Consider the following 26,113-nt stretch of genomic DNA (forward strand, 5'->3'; position numbering starts at 1 on the left):
TGCAAACATACTTGGTTTGGAATGGTGGCTATTGAGTAAAATTTCAAATCTCATCATTTCACTATAAACCCTAAACACATAAAGCAGCCTGTGACCCACCCTCAAAAGTGATGCTCTTGTTTTGGTTCTGAAATGAGAAACAGCTGGTTTTCTGTAGCTAAGGGAGCATGGGAATGTTTGGGCTGCATTCTCTTGTTCTCAAAACTTACCTGCTGCTTTTTGTCCTCTACCAAAGAAAACTCACCAAAAATTATTCAGACACTGAAAACACATCAAGGCAATAACTGCATCTTTACCCTGACATGGAAACAAGTTTCCCACAATCCCCCCAAAGCAGTGTTCAAATTCAAAATTCATGTTCAGTCAAAATCAACCCCTAATTGCATGAAGGATGTATTTGAAGTCACACTTTCTTAAAAAGAAAACAAACTTAAACGGCAATTTATCTTAACAACCTTTACGAAGCTCATGTGAGCAGACAGGTTTGATCAAATAAGAGAAATGCTTTAACCATGCCAATGGCATCTCAGTTCCTTTCTCCACTCCAAGGTGCTATCAATTGTTATTTCACATCAAGGTTTAAAGAGATACTGGCACCTTGAAGTTCCCTTTAGCTGTCCATATGCTTTTATTCTGCATTGCTTCACACATGCCCTCCCAGCAGCGGCCACAGGCTGTGGGTGCTTTCATTTATCACAGCCAGCCTGAAACCCAGTGCCTGAGACAGCGCAGCCAGGAGCTGCTCTCCTCATCTCCCCTCTCCCCTCCTGCTACCCTTTTCCAACAGAGTTGCTTTTAGCTCATTTATCTGCCTATTGGGTGATATGTAATCAGAGCAGGAGTCCTGATGGGAAATACAAAGTGATTCTTTAGAGGGGTTGGCTTTGAAAGCTGCTCTGGGCACCGATGAAGCGAGTGTTACAGCTGCCCCTTTCATTTTCTTTGCCTTCTGCCCTGAGCCTGTCAGCACCAGACAAACAGGAAGAGCCTCTGGGATGTTCACAGGCCCATCTTGCTTTAGTGAAATCTGGTATTTGTGTCAGTACAGGATGGGCATTTGATGTGAGGTTCAGGACACAGACTGACTCCTCCACCCCACTGTCCAGTGGACCCTGGGCTAGGGTTTCTATAGCACCACAGAGGTCAAAGTCCCCATCCACTGACTGTGAAAAGGTGGCACCTCTGCTGTAGTCAGAACCTCTACCCTCAATTAAAATCATGAATGCTTTCATTCATCCATCTCTAATGCCAGCACTGCTCAAAGACTGAAAAAAAAAAAATCACTTCTTCATTAGGAAAAGTAGAGCTAGAGTCCAAGTCCTAATTAATGACACCTGTACAATCACACTGAAATTGGCTTTATCCCAGGTCTGCACTCCCCAAAGGACTTCAACTGCTGAGATCAGAGAGATAGCCCTTGGAACCACCAAGACAAGGGAAAAAGTCCTGCCACACATCTTCCCACAAAATTCTTGTTAGTTATATTTTGTTTTCCACATCTGCTTGTACGTCCTCCTACTCAGTCTAATCCTGTTATTAATCTTCTTTATTGTAAAGAGAACAAAAATAATTTATTCCTGAGTTTGGATTCTGAAAATACTTTTTTCCATACAAAGGAGGCCAAGTAACTGGGTAACATGGAGATCTCCTACCATGAAGGTGGATGAAATGCCCCAGAATTCATCTACACACAAAAAGCAGCTGGTAGAAGTGCTAATACAAACCAGAGCAAGGGAGGAATGAAAGCAGCCAGTGGGCCAGTGCAGGAATACCTACAGCAGAGCAGGCAACTGGAAACAGACCCCAGCACTAGAGCCCTTCTGCTTTGCTGACCAAAATAAGTCCATCCCCATCTGCTCCACATCAGGGCAGGATTAACTGTGTCAGTCCAGCAGATGCCAGTATCAGTGTCTTCCAAGATACACCATTTTTGTGGTTAGTTTCAGAAGTACATTTGCTTTTAAAAGAAAAAAGACCCAACCCTTCATTCTGGGTAACAGGCTAGAAACTGACAGCAGGAGGTAAGGAGCCACAGAGAGGTAACAGGTGTCTCACACTCATAAGGCTGCACTGGAAATTGAATTGTTTGGGTTCTGAGTCACCACTGGCACAAACTGAGGGAACTGCAAAACCAGGAACAGCATCAGCCTGTTTGAGCCTGTGAGCCCACACACACACTCATTCTCTGTAGGAACAGTCATTCTTGAAAATGCAACTAGGGAAGCAAGAAGATGTCTGAGTCGTGACTAAGATTTGACTTTGGGGTGCTTATTCCAGCCTTTCATACTTGGTGCAAAAATTAGTCAGGAAAAAGACCCTGAGGGCCAAAAAACCCATGCATAATTCCTTAACAATTCAAATGGTAAAAGCAACTGCCTGCCAAATAGAATCCCCAAATTTGCTCTGATTTGTACAAGGCATTGATTCAGGTTTGGTATTTGCAAGAGCCATAAAAGATACCTCTTCATACACCTCCAAAAAGGAGTGGAATCCTAGGAATGAGCACTCCAGTCCAAGTTCTTGTGACAGCCAGCTAGCACTATGCATGATGTAAGACAAAAACTTCCAATTCCTTTAACTGCTTAAACTGCAGCACTTAACAATGCCAGATGTCAGTGAAATACTGATTCACAATTCTTTTAGTACAAAGAATCTTTTTTCCATCAATTTCTCAGTTATTTCTCTCACAAGACAGAAATAAAACAAGCGACTTCACATTACAGAGCTCGTCACTCAGAGACAAGGATCTGTTTACATTCACACTGATCATTGCAAAAATGTTTTACAACATAAAATGGCATTGAAGATTCCAGACAAGCTACTCTGAGGGGCTGGGGGATCATTCTTTACATGTGATTCAATCCTGGAAGTTTGGAACAGTTTTTATTTTAGTGATTAAAATTTTACTAGTGTGCCTGCATGCACCCAGATACTTCAGTACATAAACACCAGGCAGATACAGAAAAAGCAGCACTGGATAATCTGGTAGGATCAGGGCAAAAAATGCAAAGTGACATATACTTTCCTGCTGCCACTACTAGCATTTGTCTTTCTTGTTTTTCCAGAATTCAGGTGACAAACCTGTATATAAACAACCCTGCAAACCCCAATGGGGATTATGTGATGAGGAACCACTTCTGTGCTCTGAGCATGTGCTGAGAACTGGCACTACCAGGACACAAGAGCAACCTCAGACAAGCAACATACACAGCACATTTACCAAAGACTGCAGACAGGTTGCTCAGGTTAGCAACTCTGGCACTGAAAGGAAAAGCAATTTGCTCAGAAAGAACACACAGGCATAACATACCTTCTTTATTTTAAAAAAGATAACTAAAAAAAAAGCTGAAAATCTTGAACAGACTGTAGGTAGAAATGTCTTTTGTAAACAATCCTCTGAAGTACCTATGCTGCAGGAGCCCAAGTCAATCCTCTCTCACAAGTTTTTGATTTTTTTTTTTTTTACAAGATTTAAACCACAATAGTCAATTGTGCCTCATGAAATGAGCTTCTCTGAAGCCTGAGTTGACAGCATGTGACATAAGCTTAGTATTGCCTCATTTATTACATAAATTTATTTCCAGAAATTACCCTGGAGACTGTTTAATCCCCAGCATTACACATCTGAGCATGTCCACAACCTGAGAAAAATTAAGAACAGAGGAAAAGGAGTGAGATAAAAATAACCTGAGATATGAACTTGCAAAAATGGTAAGCTACGGGGGGAAAAAATGTAGTAAATACAAAAGAAAGCAAGGTGCCTTTTTTCTTTCCCCAAATTTCTCTTTCCTTAAAGAATGGCAGTTTAGTCCTCCCTAAAGAAAGCTCAGTGGAAAAAGGAGATAAATAAAACTCACAGGAACTCAATTCCCACTCCACCCTACCTCCTTTGAAATATACATTCTTCCTTAGATTTACTTATGCCTATTGCCCTCCGTCATCCAGTCTCTAAAATGCTTTTCCATCAAGCTTCTGTATCTCCAGTCACCAACATTTACAGTGGGGATGATTTTCTGTGGCTTCAACCACTGAACAAAACGCTTCATTTCCAGGTAACTGCTGTGTTCACTGTAAGGAATCCCTGAAATAAAAACAAATCACAGGCACCTGGTCAGTCTACTTAGCTTCCTCCAAGCCTTCCAGCTATGAAGTACTTTAGATAAAAAGGTTTTTTCAATTCCTATTTGGGACCCAAAGTTTATAGCTAAGGTAAAACAACCCTTCCCACCAATTTTCCTTCAAGGAAAACTACCTTGCATTAAGTCACCAAGTCATTCATCAGGTCAAACTAAGCAACATCAGTGACCTGGTTAAAGGAATGGTTTAAGGGATTTAGCTCAACCCGTCAATAACAACTGAGAGGAAGACACAGTCTCTCAGACACAAGTAAGACATGGAATGAAATCTCAGCTCTGGAACTGCACTGCCACCAGCATTGGTCAGGCCAAGACTCCATCCCTGAAGTCTCTCCCTGTATCAGCTGAAAGCCTTTATTTGCACCAGGAGGACAGGTGCAAAATGTCTGTAAAAATCTGTATTTATGGTGTTCTCAATTACTCATTTCACAGATCTCTCCTGAAGAGCTCGGTTCAGTTTCTCAATGAGTTACCAGAAAAAGCAACAGTTACCAAAATCAGTAGGAGTTTCCAGAATAAAAATAAGAAGAGCATCCACACAAAGCTAAATGCACTCAATCTTTGCCACTCTTATACCATATATAGTGATTTTTCCTCTTGTTTGAGGCTTGATATCCTCCAGAGAAAGGCATGAATCAGAGTAGGTCCACCCTGTAGGTTTGAAAGCCAGAACTTGATCAAAATTCTCAGAAAACTTATTCAAGTGATCTTGCAAGCCCTGTGAAAAAAAATAGAATATACTTAATCCCATTAAATAGCTAATTAGACTAAAGGCTGGCCATTTCATGATGGAGAGGCTTCAGACTATATTTTATTGTCATGTGCTTTTTTAAGTCTCATCTACCTTGAAATTATTAATGATAAATATGGACATTTGCAAAACAACTTGTCCCTTAGGATCTCAGTTCCTTCACCTGAATTAAGCACACACAAACAGCTATGCATTACAGATTAGAACACATAAGGAATAATCACACCTTCTTGTAAATCTTGCTCCACAAATCATTCATTTCCTCCTCTAAGCTGGAAGTCAGATGGTGAAATGCTGCTTCAGTGCAAAATTATCTGGTTAATATACAGTGCTACAGAGATCATGACACCTGCTTATGCCCAGAAGTAACCAGAGTTAGTTAAACTACCCCAAAAAAATTACAGCAAGCCAGTGCATGAGCTGAGTATTGCTCTGAGCACTAAACCAGGTTTAACCACCTCTCCAAGACAGGAAGGAAACCACCTCTCATCTTCTCACTCTTAAAAAAAATTACCTTGAAGAAGTTTCCAAGTATAAGGAATGTACAATCCTATTCCTGGATAAAGTGAAGTCAGTATTGCTTCAAGTTAAAAATAGAAAATCAATTTCATGTGTCCTGTATAAAATCTTACAGGCAAATTCCTAATTTGAAAGCCCTACAAGGTTACTGATTACAAAATCATAAAGTTTATATTAGCAGGAGAGAGAGGAATACAAAATAAAGACTGATTAAAAAAGGGAGGCAGAGTGGGATAGAAGGGCTGTGATAGAACATTAACCAACCTGTCAGATATTTGACAACTATAAAACAGGGCAGCAGAAAGCTTCCTGTGAGACTGCCACATTGAACAATCAGTACAACCTTCAGTACAATCTCCAGTAGCAAAATACAGAATCCATCAAACCAGGTACATAAAAAAAATTTTTAAAACCCCACCACAGCACACATTTCATTCAGCAACAGGAATTATGGCTCACTGCTGTGACTGTGAATACACTGGGAATGTTCAGTCTTCACTTGATTGAAAGTATAACTGTAGCAGTCTAATTCTCCTTCACACTTCATTTTGGGAGGATTAACATAGCTTAAGGTAATTATTCACATATTTGCTCCCCTTGCTCTAATGAAATCTAAATATAGTACTTCAAATGCAATGATTATTATATTAACAATGCTAATCTGCTTTTCAATTTTGTTATAAATCAAGTATGCAACATTCACATTAAGGATGCAATTTCAATCTTATAAAAAAAATTATTTGTGCATTTCAATCACAAGCACTTCTGAAAGGCTCACCTCAATGCCAGTACAAGACCTTGCTGAGTTAAACAACATGAAAGAGATTCATAGACCCACAGAGCCCAGTTCCCTGGAAATTTTCCACTGCATTGTCAAGTGGCAAAGGCCTCAATTTTTGAGTTACAAAAAATTGTTTGTTGCAAAAGAACCATGCACGCATTTTGGAAAAAATGGCCATTTTCCCCAAAACAAATTACTACAGTGTTTACTCATAACAAGTCCATTTTAAATACACATTCCATTTTCTTCGTTTATTGCTTTAACCAAGACTGTTCTAAACCTTCATCCTTTTGAAATGGAAAATATATTTCACTGCTACGCCAACCTCCTTCAATCACCATGACAGCCTGTTATTCAGAGAGTCACTAGAGTCAGCAGTGTACACAAATAGATTCCATAAGGTAGGGAAAGACTCAAACATGATTTAATATGTAATTTACCACCAGCCCTAACACCACTTAAACTCATCTGGCTTATTCAAGAACAGCCATTTGTCAGTACATACGGCAATCCCTGTATTTTACTGGGGTAAAACCAAATACTGCAGTGAAGTACCACACCTCTGATTTTTTTTTTTTTTTTTATATTTTCTTAATACATATCAAATCCAAAAGTAAGATAAATGATCACATGAACTCATCTTTAAGCATTTAAAATTCTCCACATTTTACTGACCATACATTGCTCTAGCTGCAGGCCTAATTGGCAGCTGGGCACTCTGGGAGTCTCCCCGGCGTGCCCAGCTTACATGGACATGACATTACTAATGATGGCATGAGACCACACTCAACTTCACACCTGAGGGCACAGCCCCAGTACAGAGGGCCCTGCTGTCAGACCAGGACTCTCATCCACAAAATCACTGTGCCTTTCATCTTTCCCAGCCCTTTTCAGGGTCCAGGCACGGCTTCTGTCACACTGTAGATTTGTCTAGAGGTGACACCCTGCATGATACAACTGCCTCCCTCTGAGAAGTAAAGCTGTCCTTGAGGGTACAATCACACCCTGAAAGTCCAGCTATGCGAGTATCCATGCATGCTGGGACAAGGCGACTTAGCAACCCAGAAATCTGCAGAAGAAACTAAAATAAATTACTGTTTAAGACAACACAACACAATAAAAATAAATCCATACATATTTCCATTACTCATTTTCTGCTCCTCTCTGATGTGGAAACATCATGGAACAAAGTTAAAGCATTAAGATACTAAGTTCCAACTCCTGCAGCTCCATCCAAATCATATAGACTTTTTTATTCCTTTTTAGGTCAACTCTGACCTTGACTAGTCCTGCAGCTAAATACCATCTTGCTCTGAAGGATTTGCTTGAGATGGCACAGCAGGCCTGAAGCAAAACAGGAAAATGGATCCAAGTCTGTAAGGCATAAACAACCAATGTTTTTCTCTTGCTTCCAGGTTACCTTTAATCTACAGCCTGCTGCTTTACCTTACTGCCCTTCAGTACTTTGTAGTCTATTTAGTATAGCCTAGGAATTAGTCACATTTCCAAACTAAGAAATTCCCAGAAAAAACGTTCAACAACAAAAAGTTGGTGTTTCAAATATCAACCAAATGTGCATTTGAAATCGAATTAGATTAAATAACATTTTTAAATTAACTGGTTTATGTGATTTTGCTACAAGTATTAGAGAAAAATGTGTGTGGAAAAACTAAAGCATGTGTACATATGAGGTGACCCACAGTTCACTCAGAGCATGCATTGGTTTATGTGCAATTTTCACTGATTTTCAAGTAACCTTATCTCCAGTGTAAATCATCAGCCCAGAGAGTGAATATTCTTTTAAAAGATGAAAATATGGCTATAAATACATTGGAAATCAGACACCTGACTGGTAGTTGGCCATGTTCATAGGCTGCCTCAAAACAGAGGCTCACAGGCAGAAAGTCCTTTTAGTCTTTTCCTACACTGGACCAGGTAAAAGGCTGAAAACAGGGACTTCATGTCACAATATATTAATTGCTAATAGGACAGATCAGGCAGTCATTACATAAATCTACTTCAAAAAGGCCCGCAAAGAGAGGGTCTTTGAACAAGCCTCACCTTATCTTGTACAAGCTCCACATCATGTTCGGAGAAGTTATTAATGTTTAATTGCATTTCATTTTCAATGTATTGCTACATGTCAAAGCTCCACTAAATAAATGTGATCCGACAAGAGGTTACAAAGCACCAAACACAGCACTGGCTGGAAGGAGACCAGAGAATTTGAGCAGCAGGTTCATCAACAGAGTCCTTTTTCTGAACTTACCTTAAAATTAATTTGCATCATGGGAAGAACATGAAGCAAAGTACCCTTCCAGTCCACACTGATGAGGGAATTAACAGCTGGTGACTCCAAGCACTGCAGGGTTTTGTACTTGTCACGGGACATACTTGCTTTTGAGCCCAGAACTTCAGCAATTGCTTTAGGATTCGGAGGAAGGAAGAAATCGGAGAAAGAAAAATGTAAGAGTTCTTTTTTGGCTTGTTTTGTAGATAGTCCTGATTATTGTACAAGATAATTTTTACTATTAGGAAAGAAATCCATATTCAACAGGTTATAATGTTTCATAATCTAACATTAAGAAGAGAAACCTATAATGGCTGTTAAAAACCTTTGTCCCCACCATTTTAGCAGCAAAATTTTGTATGACAACCGGAAAGAGAAGGAAAAGTACCTTCATAAATTCCAAGTCACATTTCTTTGGCAGAATGTTACTGAGGTGAACTGGTATTTATTCCAAAGTAGCCAGAAACATGCAGGTTTTAGAATATGTGACAAACAGCCAACATTGAAGACAGACTGAATTTCAGTGCACCTAAGTCTTGTATTGATGACCTTAAATATACACAAAGCACAACTGGTACACAACTGCCTGCTCTAAAGCAGACGTTTGGGCAATCATGTTGGTTCCTGGTGCAGTAACTGAGCAAAGAAGAGCACACAAGGTCTTCATTTACTCAGAAAAGATAAATAATACAAACCTGGAAGAAAAAAACTCGGAACAGAAGCCTATGAATAACATCCCTTTGCTTTTTCCTGACAACAGGAACTTGTTAGCAACAAAAATGTCATAAAGACCTAATCTATTTATTTTATTAATTGCCTTTAGCAATTTTCTCACCACAATTAATTAATTAGGTTCATACATTTAATATCCAAACTGGCCACCTGTATATTCGGGGCAGGGGGGTTATAAACATGGCAGAACACTATTTCTTTCAGAAAGTTAAAACTTATTGATTAGAAAACTAAAAAATAGCAGGACGATTATTAAATATATTTAATTTCTTTACACAATATCTGAACATTCAGACTAAACAACTTTTTATACCTTCAAGAAAGCAATCTTCTAAAACTAAACTAGATATTTATTTAGATATTTGATCCAGTACACTTCTTATACATACCTAAAAAGACTTTTTCTTTTCCAATGGAGTAAGTGCCACAGACAACTAGAGTTCGTGGGTTTAAAGTCACTGTCTCAAAGGCAATGTTGACAGCAAACTGGATAACCTCTTGTTGTGAGGGGAAAGTGTACTCAGGACTACAGTATCTGGGGCATGGAAACAAAATATACCACTTTGTTACAAAAAATAAGACATCTGAAATTACCAAAAAAGGCCCTCAAAACTGCATGTACACAATAAGTGAAAACAACATTATTCTTCCATATCACTTCAGTCTATTAGAAACACTGAGGTGCCCAGATGAAATTGTTGCAACAAAACTTATATTGAGCATATCAGTGTTTCCTCTACAGCTATTCACTCTCTGGCACTGAATTCTACATTTTCTTCTTCATCAATACCGAATGCTCTTGCAAGCTAGTTATTTGTATTACATCCTAATTATATTCTTATGTCTATTTTTTGTCATACACACAAATAAAATATAAGACATTACTCATTCACAGAAACATATGGAACAGAAATGAAAGTCTGCAGCTGGGCATTAGTCATCATTCACACAAAAACAATTTTGTATACATGAGTCAGAGAAAGGTCTCATGAAAATCCCCAAAACTGATTCAACCATTTGGCGTCCTTTCACCTTTGAATCTTCCACACCTCTTTTCATAACAGAGTTGAATCCACTGAAAACTAGTGTTCCATAAACCTCTTGCTTCAGAGCTGAACACTTAAATGTATGAGCTTTGACATCCAGAATTTAATACTACTTATAAATAGCTTATAATACATATAAAGGTTATCTCAGCAAGTACTTCAGCACCTTTTCCACCACCCACTTTCATTCTCTCATGTAACAGCATAACCAATGAACAAGCTGTACATACATGGGCTTTTAATAAATATCTGCTTTTACTCAACACTAAATAGAGCTAACAAGTGTTATCACAGCAATGGCATTTAGACATATTTATTTGATTCATATAAAGTCTTCCTAAACTGAAAAGAGTAAGAGTAAGCTGAAAAAAAGTTCCCATTTCCAGACAACTTACGTAGTATCGAGGTAAAGGGTGTGGACTTGTTGAGCCATCAGAGCAGGGTAGCGCTCCATGGAAGGGTCTGCCCTGAAGTCCCCTGTGTGCAGAATAACAGTCCCACTTGGCAGGTAGAAAAGGATCATTGTTGCACCTGGACAACTGAAACAAACAAACAAAAAACCCCACAAAAAAAAGGTATGTCAACTCTCTATACTGTTAAACTGCCTTAAGAGACAGACCACCCTTCAGCAGCAGGAGGGTGTGCAGAACAGCATTTTTAAATCATAGCTACTATGCAGACTAATTTAGCTAGGAATTCCTGATTTCTGAAGGATTTCTGCAGCCAATTCTATGGCCATAAACAAGCTTGACCTGAGTTCTCCACTGAGATGGGAAGAAGAAACAAAAACCCCACATCATTAACTGTGTTTTTGGAATGCCCCACCTTCTAGGCATGACAAAGATGCTGCCTCAGTTGCAATCATTCTATTACTTTACTCGAAGGGGAAACAGCTCACCAAAGTGAAGCAGCATTCTTGTTCAGGAGAAATAAAATTGTACTACTGCAGATTCATCTTCCTTCCTGCAGGACTTACTGGAGCATTTTCTTTTAAATTCTATTTGCAGATTTTAAATGTTGCCCTAGATCCAGAACTCCCTGGTTATAAATACAACTCCCTTCCTGGTGACAGTGCATCCACTGCACTTTCTGCAGTTGCTTGCCAAAGCTTTCTGAAGGGCAAGAGTTCAGACTGGAAAATCTGAGTGGGACTATTTTAGATATCAATCGTCTGCAAAGAGTAAATGAAACTCAAAAAAGGTAAAACTGGCATGAATCATAAATAAAATGACAGAATTGGTGAACTCTTCAAGAAGCTGAACTTTGTAGCTAAGGTATGTATGGCTTTTAAATTGGAGCAGAGGATCAGAGAGATAAGCAAGAAAAATGAGAAGTGTACAAATTACATAAGCAACAAGGCTTGCTGCATTCCTAGAGATTCTCAGAGGACTTAATGGAGTCTTGTCTCTCCAAGTATAAACACATCCTACACTAAGCAATATTCAAACCAGCTGTGACACAGTCCTGCATTTCAATGTATGTACTGCAGGGAAGGTCTCTTCCTCTAGCCATGGCCAAATAAGATACCAAGATGCAGAACATCAAGAGCACAGGGCTGGAAGTGAGGTGCTACTGCACTTTAAATCCAGCATTACCACACCGTGCTAGTCTGACAAAAACCTCACCCTTTATCACCAAATTCAGTAGAAGTCTTGTCCAGATTTCAACAGCATCTTACTTGAAGTTCCAATTTTCAAAACGTTGACTAAGTTATGTCTCTCACAGGATCCAAAGTACCACATTTTTCTTTAGCTCAGGATTTCCCTATCATCAGCTGAAGTTACAGAAACCTAATGTATCTGAGAATCAAATTTACCATGTTCCCAACTCGACACCAAAAACCAGGAAGTGTCCAGATCACTAGAAAAATCATTCAACCTCTCAACAAGCATGAAAATTATGGAGCTACACACGGTTAACACAATGTACTCAAAGCAAAGTTAAACTAAAATTCAAAAAAGTTTCACTTTTGAAGATAACTCACCTATTTCAAAAGCTAACTATTTGCAAGAAATTTTACACCACAAATGCAGTGATACCTACTGATTGGCATCGAGCAACAGCACTTTGATCCCATTGACCACACACTCTGTGTCCATCGGCAGCACGTGGACATACTGCTCCTGGACTCGAAGTTTGCTCTTCACCAGATTGCCAGTTATCTGGAACACAGAAAGGATTTAAAAATAGGACCAAAATCTAGAAGAAGCATTGTTCATTTTAGAAACAAAAGCTCTCAAAGCCAGACAGTTTGGCTTAGAGACAAACTACAAGGTCCTGGGTATAAATCAAGCCTTTCAGTAGCATTTCACTTCTCAAAAAGCAAATTGAGAAAAGCTGTCTTAAGAAAGCAAACCTTTAAAAGCCTGTCAACAGGTTATGCATTGGAATCAGACAGGAGACAAACAAGAGGGAAGAACATCTGTTGCAGACTATCAGGTCAAGAAGAAGAGATGGGTAAAGCCTTCTCTAAATGAGTGAAGAAGTTTCCAGGTAACAGGCCCCTGGATCTTATCATGGAGGACTGCAGTAACTCTAACTGCAAGGGCAACACAGGAGTAAAGCATTCCAGGAAATTTAATCATAAATAGTTTTTCTGATGCAAGCTCTGGATGTGTTGATTAGGCAAGGTGCCCTAGCATGTTACAAGTAAAGAAGAGCTGGTTGGACGTACAACAGCTAAGGGCAGTCGTGGCCTTTCAGCAGCCTGAAGTACAGGACACAAATGCCACTTGCTTAGCATGGAGAAGAGATGGCTTATGCAGAATCTATTTCACACTTGCATCACTGGAACAGTTACAGAGAAAATGGGGCCAGATTCTTCATGATGCACACAATAAAAAGCCAAGCTACAATGTCAAGTTGCAAAACCAGAGATTTTAAATGTATTATTAGGGGAAATAAAACCCAGAGTGGGTAAGCCCTGCAACAGGTTGTGAAGAGACATAGTAAAATCTGGCCTATGTTCAAAATTTGACTGACAGAAGACTCCCTGCAGTCTGATCTAACTTTGAAGGTAAACCCACATTGTGCAGGAGATCAGTCTATGTGACCTCTAGAGATCCTTTTTAAACCTGATTTTTTTCATAGTATCTAGTCAGGGAAGTTTCACTAACCCTCTTGAGCAGTCAAATCAGGGTAAGGATTTCTCACAAGCAAAATGCACATTCCCCTGTACATATCCACTGACCCAACAATGGAACCACTGATCGCCTACTTACTTCCACCAGTACAAAACTGATTACAGCTGTATATGGATGTGATGATACCTAGCAACCTTGAAAAACCTTACCTTGTTACAGTAGATTGGAAACCTGAAGTTTTTTGTTAGTCCACAGAAATGGTCAGAGTGAAAATGCGTAAGGAAATAAGCTGTGCAGCCTTCAATTTCTCCATACTGGAAGGCATCAACTGTAAAACCAGTTCCTACAGCAAAAAGGGAAGAGAAGCCAGTCACTAAACACGCACAGTTCAGAACCAGACTCTAATTAGATATTGGTTTTGTTTTCTCTTTGCTTCTTCCCAATTAGAAGGTAATAGTTACTCTGCATACAGCTGAAGGAGCCATTTAAAGATTAACATGTTTTGTGTATTAGTCAACAGTTGCAAAAAGATTTTCACTTATTAAAATAAAAATTTCACAAAATGTTCATACACAAATACTTTCAAAGGCATCTCAAATATGCTGCTCAGCTGCCATCCTGCACAGATGGCAACTGGTTAAGCAAATAAGATACATTTATCTGCATTCTACTGGTATGCTTTAAAGTTCACATAGATTGAAATCTAATAACAATAAAACATGTAACTTCAGTTTTAGGACAAAAACACAACACTCCAGCCAAAATTGATTAACCTCTACAAAAACCAAGTTTCCTCTCACCTGGTATTTTCTTATAGAAAGGGCATTGTTTTTTTCTTGGCTCTTCACCAGTAGTAGGTAATTCTTTAAATTTCTTTCTCCACCTTCGTTGGCCACCAGAAGGTACATCTGCAACAGCTCCATTTTTACTTGAGTTTTCTGTAAGTGCTTCTACATCTTCCACAGATCCCTCAGCCTTCCTTTTTTGCTGTCTAGGCCTCTTTCCATTAGGAGATACTGAACTTGGTATCTGCTTTTTCTCACTCAAACACGCTTCTCCTTTGTGTTCCTCCTTTGCTTTGGGTTTTAACCCAAAGAAAACACCAATGTCCATTTGTTTAAGTTCTTTGGCAGGACTGGTTTTAGTGTTCATAGCTGCTAATGAAAGAGATGGTACTGATTTAGAAGAGATGGGGCTGGGAAAGCACACAGCAGCTGTACCGAGATTTCCTTTTTTCTCTACTGCTGTCTGCAAACTCTCCTGGAGAGCTGTTTTTTCAATGGCACTAGCAGTCATTTTATCTGTATGAGTTAAAATGTTACTTGGCTCCCTCAAAATATTACTCTTCTGTGTCAGAAGAGAGGCAGCATCTTCTCTGTCCAGCAGTGATGATGTCTCAGTAAAACTCATGTATGCAGAATCCAGAGCACAAGCACCAGCATCTCTGGACTCTGTGGTTCCTGGTTTGGCAGCAGAGGAAATCAGTTCTGGCTGTTCAGCCTCCTTGTAACTAGAAGCAGAAGAGGATCCACTGACTACCATGCCTTGCTGAGGATCTAGATGGTGCAGTGTATTTACTTCCTCACAGAGGGTTTTTTTAATTATGAAATTTCCCATTTTCCTATGCTCATACTGAGGCTTCCTCCATAAGAGTTCAGCAAATGTTTTCAACTCCACAGAATTAGAGTCTTCTTCTTCTTCTGAGTTCTGCACTTCAAATAATTTATTCTGTGATTCTTTTACTTTCTTCTCGTCTTCCTCTTCACTTTCCTCAAATGTACTTAGTGGAGAGTAAGAAATTTCACAGTCATTGAAATCCACTCTTGACTGTAGCAGACTTGGCTGACATGTATCTTTCTCAATACACAGATCTTTTCCTGTTTCACTTTCTTGAGAGGATGCAAAATCAAAAAATTCAAATTTACAACTATCATCTGCGGTCTGTGGAAGCTGAAGTGTCTGTTGAGGTTTTTGAACACCTGCAAAAAAGGAAGTACTTTCACTGATTCTATTTAGAGACTTCATTTGTGGTGAATTCCATACCATCGATGCACAGTCATCATTTGGAACATGCTTTATTTCATTAGAGGGTTTCTCATTCTGTGAGGTTTCCCCTGCATGACTTGGGGAACAGCTGGGCTTTGCAGCAGTAGAACCGGTCATCTTCGTCTCCACAGTGCTTCCTGAAGAGTTTACAAGATAATCTCCTGCCCTGTTTGCTGCAAGTAGAAAATGGCTGTAACGCTTGTAGTGGGATGGAATGGTGGAGGTGCAGAGTAAACCATCAGGACACTCTATGGAAAGAGTCATACAGAGGTGTAATGTTAATACCTTGGCAAGTATAGTTGGCATAGTTAAAATAAAAATCACATGTGACACAAGATTTAGGAGTTCTTTCTTATAAATACAGCTACTGGAGGACAGAAGGCACAAGTAAAAAGTAATTTTCAAGCTACCAAGGCCTCTTCTCTGAGCTGAGAAATGAGACTGCTTCCAGCCTAAAACCAAACAGCTGCTGCTCATACAGCACTATGCCTGAATTATACAGCCCATTAACAAGAGTACTTGACCCTGTTTCAATGCTGTGCTCCTGTAATCACATGGTTTCTAGTTTAGAATTGTCTCACTTTCAAAGCTCAGAGAAGTAGCACCAAAAACAGGCAGTACATTTCAAATATAAGCAATAAATAAACCAAATTCTGAATTAACCTAATACTCCATTTCAAATTTTCTGCAATTACATATTAATAAGGAGGGAAAAAAAGGGTTATGTATTTACTTATACAAAGAAAACATTTAGCATTGAAATGTTAGGAAAAAAACCCCATAGCTCTTTCCTAAGCCCTTCCCACTGAGAGTTCACTAGCTTAACTTTTCAGGCTTTTAAGGTGAATGCATAAATCAATCAGGATTTTTCACCTGTTAATTATGGGAGTAAGACGGAAATGAGGTGTTAAAACACCTGCCTTAAATTAAATTCACTGCCAAAATCAGCATGAAATTACTTACATTTCATTGTTCTGAAGAAGAAACTCAAGGAAAGTTATGAAAATATAAAAAGGAGAGTGGTTGTATTATTTGAAATAGCCTTTACTCAAGTTTCCTGTATGCTTTCTGTTTTACAAAAGTTCTGAGGTGTATTAAGGACATAAGATGGATACCTGAATCTGTTCAGATATGGTATTTCCCCATGAAAGTAGAATTTGGAATGTGTTAGTTTTGTTCCTCTTGTACCGAGCTCAAAACAAACCCGTTGTTTCATGATACAGGAATGTTAATCTCGATTTCTATATAAAATTTCTAAACCATGGGGGCCCACAAGTTAACATTTCAAGTAAATTGGCCTATTTCAGCTTCCAAATGTCCGTAGACAACTGAACAAATCACATATCAACATGGATACAGGATAATGAAATCTGTATCTAAGGAGAAAGAAACTTGATGTCAAAAGTAGCACCTTTGTGCCTGAAGGTTCTTTTCTGACTTAGTAATTGTAATAGGTTTCATTATTTTAAATATGCACCTTCAGTTTGTTCAATGAAATACTGAAACTTGATAAACAACCACGAATGTTTCTCAGAGTTTTGAGGTTAGATTCTGAAATGAGATTTTCATGTCAGATTTCCACGTTCTTCACAAAGAAGCAAAAATTTCATGCAAAAATAGGACTGATCAGTAAAAACATAATAAAACATGATAAAAATCATACCAGCTACCATTTCCGATTTTGAGCTTAATATAAAAAACAAGGTTTACAGCAACATTTAATGAGAAGTCTGTAAGTTTTCTCTGAAGGCTTTTTTCTTACGCTAGCCATACCTTTTTCAATGGGTCCTGGAGTTTCCAAACATTCATAGACGTGCCACTGAGGTGTCTGGACCAAGAGCAAAGAGAAAGGCATCTGGCAGCTGGGACAGTATCCATCGTGAACGGGCTTTGCATTTTGTGAGCCCTGTTCTGCCGAGCTACTCACGCTTTCCTGGGAGTGCACGCTACTGTCATCTTTACATCGATCCACATCCTGGTCTGGCCGTGAGCTCTGCTTGGTTTTCGGAGGTGTATCAGTTGTTTTTACAGATTTCTTTTTCCTATTTCCCTTTCTTTTTGGCCTGCCCTTGCCATCACTGACTTCCTCTACAGGAGTAGAGATGCTCTGTGAATTACTCTGATGCTTTCGTTTCCTAATGGATTTGTACTCCCAAATGTCCTCTTCCAATAAAGCATCTTCAGACATGACAACACATGAAATATTCCCCTTTCTTTTAAGCAACAGTTCACAAACCTGCCTTTCCTCCCACTAATATATTTGCTCTTCACTACCTGAAGAAAAGCTCCAGAAGCCCATGTTAAAAAAGCAACACTGGGCCACAAACCAAGCAGCAGCTCGTGATAGGACAGGAGCATGGTGGATCCTGTCCCAAGAATAATTTAATGAGTCCCTCTTTGTAGATTTGCAATTTCTCCTCTTACACAGGGCCCGACTCTGCAAGGCCTTCCAGGGTGAGCCATTCCCTTCAGCTTCCACCCCCACCTCGCAAGCACCACCCGGCCTCAGCGGGGACAGGAAGATTTTAAAGATTCCTGCCCGAGCAGGAAGATTTTGAAACAAAACGAGGAAGAGTTCAGCTAGGGGGTCGTTGTCAAGGTGTCCCGGGATGCTCCTCCGGAGTGTTCCCCCCGGAGTGTCCTGTGATGCTCCTCCGGAGTGTGCCGGTCCTGTTCCCCGGTGTGTCTCAGTAGCCTCAAGTGTCCGGGATGATCGGGGGATGTCGCGGTGCCCCCGAGTGTCCGGGATGTTCCGTTGGATGTCCCGGTGCCCCGAGTGTCCCGGGATGTTCCCTGGGATGTCCCGTGTCTCGAGCGTCCCGGGATGTTCCCTGGGATGTCCCGTGTCCCGCCGGTTCCGCGGGTGGCGGGCGGGCGCTCGCCTCCTCGCCCGTTCCCCGCCGCGGCCGCGCATTCGCTTCCGCAGGTTCGTCACTGCGGCTGTCGCTCAACTTCTCCGCATCTCCCATAGTGTGCCGCCAAAAAAAACCTCAAGTCCCACCGTTTAAATTACTGGAGCCTGGTTTGTACTTTGTCCGGTGCTGCTCAATTTTTACGTCTTACAAACACTAAAGCAGCCGGGCGGGAAACACGGGCTGTGCTGAATCTGCTGGGCGGTGCTGAAACTGCTGCGCGGGAATCTCCACCGTGGGCTCCCGGCAGGAATGTGCTGCTGTGGATACCAAGGATACGTAAAAACAGGGGATAAGTGAGGACGTCCCGCTTTAAGACAGACGAGTTACCGCCTGTCTGTGCTTTGTGCTTTATTTTCTTTTTCAATCGCGGTTTTCCGCCCTGGCGCCGCGGGCGGTGCCGAATGTGCGGCGGTGAAGCGCCAGGCCGGTAAACAGCGCCCGGGTGAGGCGATGGCGGCGGGCGGGCTGGCGGGGCTGCTGCCCGCCCAGACACAGCTCGAGTACGCGCTGCTCGACGCCGACACTGCCCAGGAGAAGGAGAACCTGGTCTACCAGTACCTGAAGAAAATGGACAGCCGCGAGCGGGACCTGACGGTGCCCGAGCTCGGCGGAGGTGGGTGGCGCGGCCCGGGCGGGGCCGGGGGTCTCCCTGGGAGAGGCGGCGGAGCCCCGGCTGTCCCCGTGCGGGGTTTGCCTGGAGGTGCTGCTGCCTTCGAGGACCGGGCAAGGACGGCCCCGTGAGCCGCTGTTTAAATGGCACTTGTAGCTACAGGAAATGTCAATCCTGGAAGCAGCAGGAGCGAAGGGCAAGGAAAAAGACGCCCTTTACACATGCTCTCCCTGGTACTGGCTGCAAAAACACGTTTGTAAAATCTCTCTTCTAAATCTCTTCCCATCTGTACTGTGTATTTATATCTGTCACCTCTGGTCATAGTGAGAACCTTGCTAACTCTCCCTGCGCTCTCCTGAGCTCCCCTCGTTTCCCGGAGCATCCCTTAGGATATTCCCCAGCTCTCTCTCCCCAGTTTTCGTGTCCCTGATAACACAAACTGTGCTGGAGATGTCATTCATCCTCCTGCGGTGGTTTGCCCCTTTCACACATTTCTCTGTCTCTCCATGTGCTCAGGGCGAAGTCAAAGGTTCAGCCTTAAAAGGTCTCGCAAGTCCTGCTCAGGGTCCTTTTAACCTTTGGGAGGCTCCCTGCAGCTATGGGAGCTCACATCATACTGCGAGACAAAGACCTCAGGGGGTGAAATTCAGGGTTAAAATCACACGTATCACGGGAATGAATTAGGACTTTTAACTAGTAGAGCAAAGGGAGTCCTTGCTCTGTCTAGATTTGGGCCCTTGAATTAAATTTTAGTTTTTACCATTAATATTGTTTCAGTGTTCTGTCAAGGCTTATTTTCTCCTCTAAAAAGGGCTCAAATAAGTAGCCAATATCTATGAAAGGTATTTTAGTTCTAGTGAAAAGGGGAGAAATGCCATAAAGTATATAAACTACCCTTTTCTTTTGAAAAGTGAACAGCAAAGCTGTTATACTGTGGAAATAATGCATATACTGATGAATTATTCTCATTATTGTCACCAAAGCTAAATGTGATGCATCCATTTTTGTTTATAAATATATGGAGCTAGAGATCACTCCTCTTCGTGAAACAGAAACCAAGCCTCCTTCTGACTTGAGTAGGAATAACTTTTCCTGGAGCAGATCTCACTTGCTGAAACTGTCAGAGTGGAAGTTTTGAGGATTTTTAGATCAGTCAACCTACAATTTTTTAAAAAAAGGCCTTCAAAAATTTAATTCAGCTTTGCATTGTCTGACAACTGTCTTTCCCCACTATGATTTTAAATAATTTTTAAGAGTTAATAATGGCTGACCACATTCTAGAATATTTATTCCTTATCTTGATACCAGGTTCTAATGGGATCAGAGGACTTTCAGTTACCAGGGAGGAAAGAATGTTTTCATGTCTCATGTCAAGTGCTTTAAACAAATGACCAGGAGTACTGTTGTGCATATCTGAAAAAGTTGTATTTCTTCCCATGTGACAGAATTAATTTATACTTGTCATTTCAAATTTTGAAAATCAAGATCAAATCTATAAGCACAAAAATATTTCAGTGATCTCTGAAATCAGTTCTTTACAAAACTGTTGGAAAAAAACATTAAGAGTTTAATGCTTTCAAACTTTTAGTAGCCTTTATGTGAGTTTTAAATAATTGATTGTTACCCAAATGACACTGGGGGTTGAATAATGTAGATCATGTTTCAAAATATATGAAATTTGTTCTGAGGCTTGCATGTTCTTTCAATTAAAAAGTGCCTATGTAAAGATATAAACTACACTTTCCTATTACAGTGAGTCTTATTAATAATATTTTGATTTACTAATTATGAAGAATTGTGGAACGTAAGGATGAGTTGGATAAATAAAATACTTTTTGTTTGCTTTTCTACCTTTTTTTTTTTTTTAAGTTAAAAGCACCAGGAGCATTGTGTGGTATTGGTGCCTTTCCCTACCCTTCCCTTAACTGGCTGTCACTGTTCTCTGAATTCCAGATCTACAGTGGTTAAACACTGAAGGTCCTATTTCTCTTCACAAAGACCTTTGTGGAAAAGTTGTGGTGTTGGATTTCTTCACTTACTGCTGCATCAATTGCTTGCACCTGCTGCCTGACCTCCACGCCTTAGAGCACCAGTACTCTGATAAAGGTAAAAGTGCTTTGGCTCTCTTGGAATAGAATTTCCTGGCACTGTTGCAGGCTGAGTAGCTGAGTCACTTTGTTGCTGGTTACTAAACTGCTGGCAATATTTCAGGGGTGTCTAAAAATGTCTTCTAATCTTTTAAGTAGCCTAAGAAAGGTGACTGTGTGTACTTCCATCACATTTTTGAAGGGGGTTAAATAAAGTATCTGTTGTGTCTATGTAATTAGACAAACAGGATATATGCTTAAAGCCCAAATCTGATATCTATAAATAAGGCAACTTTCAAAAAGCTACTGAAGAATGTGAGATACAGGCTCAAAGTTAATATAAGTAGGTAACTCTCTACACTTGACTGAGGATCCAGCTCTAAGAAGAATATAGCAGAGGTGGTAGAGTAGATGTAGATAGATGGTAGAATAAGATATAGATTACTTTTTTTTTCCAGTGGAACTGAAATAACAAAGTATCTAAGCTTGATGTAGAATTGTTTTGGTATTGGCATCGTGTTGGATACCATTAATAGCCCTGTATTCTGGAGAGGGAATTATGGTCCTTAAAGTCACGTCTGAAATGAGATCTGTCTCTCACTCTGACTGAATAAAATTTCTATTTAGAATGCAGTGTCTTGTTATCATGATGGCTTGTCAGAGATAATCTGTAGTCTTACACGGAGTGTGTCAGCTACTCACTTATGTGGGATATTTTAATAGGCTGAACAGTGAGATGAAGAACAGTGTTACTTTCAGTCCTAAAAATATTGTAGTAAATACACTATATATGTAGTAAATAACATTATAATGTTTGTCTGATTCTCCATTGCTGTTTCTGATTGGTTTTAATTTTGTCAGTGTTTATTTTCATGTGTTAGCTTTTTCACTACAAAAAGAAATTGCAATTTATTTGAAATTTACACAGTGCTTTAGATGGGTTTCCATAGCACTTCACAGAAGATTCAAACTAATTTTTCTACCTTGGAAAGCTTAGATGTTTGCTTTGGAGAAATTTGAGATGCAGTGTAATGTTTCAAATATTAGGAACTTTGTCTTATAAGGAAAAACCTTCATGGCTTTTTTTTTGGGGGGTGAGTCAGTTTTAAGAGGAAGGTGACTGGCAAGTGATAAGTGGACTGTTGTGGGTATCAGGCATGTTGGGAATAAGGTCTAGATAGAGAGTTAGGAAGATTATATTGATCATAAAATGAATAATATATTTAAATTATAACTATTTTATAGTACACTGTGAGTGTATTAATATAGCTGTCATATTCTTAATCTGTTTTTTAAGGCTAAGGTGTTAAATCAGCTGATAACAAAATATTCATTTTAACAACCTCTCCACACACGCTTTCTCCTAGAAGTGTTTGAACATCTCTATACTGGTGTAGAAGAGGCTTCAGCACTCTGAAGTAAAGGTCCACCTGAAGACCTATTTTTTCCTTTGACTTGAGTTAAACTTCCTGTCACAGCAGTTAGTACTTGAGGAAAGCACTTTGCTGATGGGTGATAAATGATTTTTGTATTTGAACTACCCTTGTAAGTGTTCTTTGGATTTCAGCTATCCTGTTTCTGCAGGAATCAGAGTGAGAAAAAATATGCTTGGGGTGAAACTGTAGGTAAAAGGGAAGAAGAGCAGGTTTATGGAACATTAATCTTAAATTTAGTCCGTTAGGAAGCAGAGGATAGCAGCTGGATTCAGGAAGAGATTAAGGTGCTTGATAGTTCAAACAAAAAGAAAAATACGTTGGGGTTTTTTTCACTACAGATCTTCCTTTTGGTTCTTTTCTGCTGTTTTCATGTTTTGATTTTCAGGCCTTCAGGATTACTGAATCTCTTTGCTGTGCTAAGTGTCTAAATCTTCATATTACAGTAATATGTATAAATATACCAAGGCAGTAAGGGTTGTGGGTTTTTAAGCCATAGAAAACTATTTCAGTACATGGTCTTCTATCAGTGTACATCTTCTTCACCTAAGGCAAACGAGATTTACTAATCACTAGGAGAAAGGTGAAGGGAGAGTTGTTGACTTGAGAAGCTTGAGAAAGATAAAAGCTGGAAGAACAAAACATCTTGCTTGGGCAAGGCATCTGTCTCACAATGCATTTGGATCTTTAATCTCTTGTTTGAACACTTGAAGGTATATTGCCTATTTTTTCTTAGTTACAAGAACGAACAAACCTCAGTACTGATATAATTGACTGTACATTGTGTACATACGTACTGTATACATACACACCCTAATGATTTTTTTTAATGTGATTCAAATGCCTTCTTACATGGTGCATGTTGAAACTTCAGCTGTGTGATCACCAGACAGGAGAAGTTTAAACACAGGAGGCTGTAATGTTAGGGTGATCCTAAATCATTATAAATATTCCAGTACATGTGCCATAGTTCTATTGTCTGGAACTTCAGGAGACCCGTTTCAGAATGAAGACTGCTTTCCATAGGATTGAATGTCGCCCGGCATCTTTATCTGATATGCTCTCATTGCTATCTTCAGTGGTGCTATTTCTGTATTTCAAGTGGCATTCAGAAGGTTATTTTAAACCCCAGTGCATATTCAGTTCATGTTATCAGCAGTCCAGAAATTACTTCTATAAGAGGAAGTACTTTTTAATATTCAGAAATAGCTTGGCATAAATCCAGTGTTGTGCTCTGCTGTAATCCTTCAAACAAAGTGTTTCAAAGGGAGTGCATATTGTTATTTCTCAGCATAGCATCCATCATTTCCACAGGAGTTTTCCTCATGAGGGGATGTTGTACCTTACTTATGCTGTTCAGGTGTTCACTATAGAATTGTCTTTCTAGCTTTAATGATGTTTTTGAAGGACAAATGTAAGTGTTGGTTCTGATCCCTTTATAGATAAAATGTGTGACCTGCTGCTTGGATTTCAACAGTTAATGATACTATAACTTCAGCTGTCTGATACTGCAGCATTCTGCTCCAGTAGAGTTGATAAGACCGTATCAGTTATAGTGACTTTTTAATTTTTTAATTGTGAAATTGTTATATTCAAGCTTGCCTTGTTTATAACAAGTGTTGTCATTTTGTCATACTTGTCAGTGCTGCCATTTTATTTGAAATAGAGAATACTGTATTGATTTCAGAGGCCTATGCATTATATGTTTTACTGTTTATCTAGAGGAAGGTATGTCCAAGTGATGCTAGAATTCCACACTTTGGTGTTAGCTTTGTGGTTTCTGGTTAACTGTCTAAAACACCATAGTTGTATATAGAAATCAGAAGGCAAAGAAGTGTCTGTCCTAAGTATCTTTAAAAAACCCCAAAGTATCAGTTGAACAGCTACAACTTACCCACAACTATTTTGAAAGTATTTCTAGCTTAGTATGTAGAGGTTCAGGAACTAAGAAGAGTTTGTGTCAACCAACTGGGGAAGTAATGGTCCTAAAACTTGGTAATTTTACCTGAGTGTTATTTCTGAGTGTCAGTATTTTCTATATATAACTATCTATATTCCTAATGAGATGTAATTGCTCTCTGTTCAAATCCTCTCTCATTCTGGGAAGCAGTCAGTCACATTATGACATAACCATGGTTTGTTTTTCCTTAATTTTTTTTTTATTATTCAAATACGTTTCAATGCACGACTTCATTTTTCTTTGCAGATGGTCTTGTTATTGTTGGTGTTCATTCAGCAAAATTCCCAAATGAAAAAGTTCTGGATAACATTAAAAGTGCCATTCTGAGATACAACATTGTCCACCCTGTAGTAAATGATGCAGATGCAACACTGTGGCATGAACTAGAAGTGTCCTGCTGGCCAACTCTGGTCATTCTTGGGCCTCGTGGAAATATGCTGTTTTCTCTTGTTGGAGAGGGACACAGAGAGAAATTGTTTTTATTTACTTCTATAACACTGAAATTCTACAAGGAAAGAGGACAAATCAAAGATAACAACATTGGAATAAAGCTGTACAGAGACTCCCTTCCACCTTCTCCTCTGCTGTTTCCTGGCAAAGTGACTGTAGATGATTCAGGAGAAAGGCTGGTCATAGCAGACACTGGACATCACAGGATTTTGGTTACTCGTAAAAATGGACAAATTCTACACACTATTGGAGGTAAGGATATATATGTAAGTTTATTATAGCAATTTCAGTTCCTGAGTAGAGTATGTTTGCTGTGCCTCCTGGGCTGACTCTTTTCTTAGAAGAGGACTGTTGCAGTGCTAGGTTTGGTTTAGCAAGCTGCAGCTTTCCTGGAGAGCACAGCTGGGCTGCTTAGGGCAGGGCAGCCTTTCTGTCCTCCCGTAGTCCTTTTTGGACAGCCCTGAGCTTCTGCTCTGGCCAGCTGAGCTCTACAACACAGTGATGGCAAAGGAGGCAAGAAGGGTCTCTCCAGTGGGAATCTCTGTTTTTTCATGTTGGTTCACTGGCTCCCAGAGGCAGAGTGCCTGAGAGAGACCTGGTGGTCACGGAGCAGGGGGATTTTCTCAGGGGCCCGGGGGCGGTACATGGGCGGGGTTGGGGTACAGGAACCAATAGGGAGAACCCGAGGGATTGGCCAGGACTAGGGGCAGGGGAAAGCAGTGGGGAATAATATGGGATAAGAAAAGCAGTGAGTAAACAGATCACCATAGAGGACCTGGCAGTTTGTAAGCATTGCCAGAGTTCTGTTTTGTGCTAAAATTGTTTTTACTGGATTTGGGGGAATAGGGTGTAAGACCATGATGTGAGAGACCATTAATGCAGTTGTTGGAGATGCCTAATTGTTTTTCATTGCTTCATTGACTAAAGTTCATATTTTCATGTGCTGTCCAATATGAATTATAAAAATGCATTTTGTATTCCTCTGAAGGAGTTTCAAATGGTTTTAGATATAAAGGATGTACATCTACGTCAAGCAGCAAGGTAGGGAAAAGACAAGAGACTGTAATGCCTCCTTTTCCAATAGAAGTGAATGTTGAATTGTTGTGGTGGTGTTGTGAGGAAAGGTTTTTCGTGTTGTTTTTTTTTTTTTGTTTGGTTATTGAGTTTTTTCAGTGGAAGAGCATTCCTGTATAGGATCTCCTCTGGTTTCAAAAGCAGAGGAGAATTACTAAGAACAGTGGCATTCCAGTAAGAACACAGGCACCTGAAAATGT

General features: G+C 39.9%; 2 protein-coding genes across 2 annotated transcripts in view; one reads left to right on the plus strand and one right to left on the minus strand.

The window, feature by feature from the left end:
* Positions 1-3,411: 3,411 nt before the first annotated feature.
* DCLRE1A (DNA cross-link repair 1A) lies at positions 3,412-18,231 on the minus strand. Its single transcript, XM_082286663.1, has 9 exons — positions 17,158-18,231; positions 14,139-15,632; positions 13,548-13,681; positions 12,299-12,417; positions 10,651-10,794; positions 9,599-9,744; positions 8,457-8,611; positions 4,713-4,854; positions 3,412-4,081 (listed from the first exon to the last, which is right to left on the minus strand). Exons 1-9 carry the CDS (start codon positions 17,570-17,572, stop codon positions 3,915-3,917), a joined length of 2,916 nt encoding a protein of 971 aa, XP_082142789.1. The 5' UTR covers positions 17,573-18,231; the 3' UTR covers positions 3,412-3,914.
* Positions 18,232-18,723: 492 nt separating this feature from the next.
* Positions 18,724-26,113, plus strand: part of NHLRC2 (NHL repeat containing 2) — a 33,636-nt gene continuing 26,246 nt past the window's right edge. The window contains exons 1-3 of the mRNA XM_082285701.1: positions 18,724-18,912; positions 20,863-21,015; positions 24,636-25,091. Of these exons, the coding sequence (XP_082141827.1) occupies positions 18,750-18,912; positions 20,863-21,015; positions 24,636-25,091 (772 nt within the window). The 5' untranslated portion in view covers positions 18,724-18,749. The remainder of the gene's footprint in view (positions 18,913-20,862; positions 21,016-24,635; positions 25,092-26,113) is intronic.

This window comes from Coloeus monedula, assembly GCF_965178545.1.
Source record: "Coloeus monedula genome assembly, chromosome: 8".
Lineage (NCBI taxonomy): Eukaryota > Metazoa > Chordata > Aves > Passeriformes > Corvidae > Coloeus > Coloeus monedula.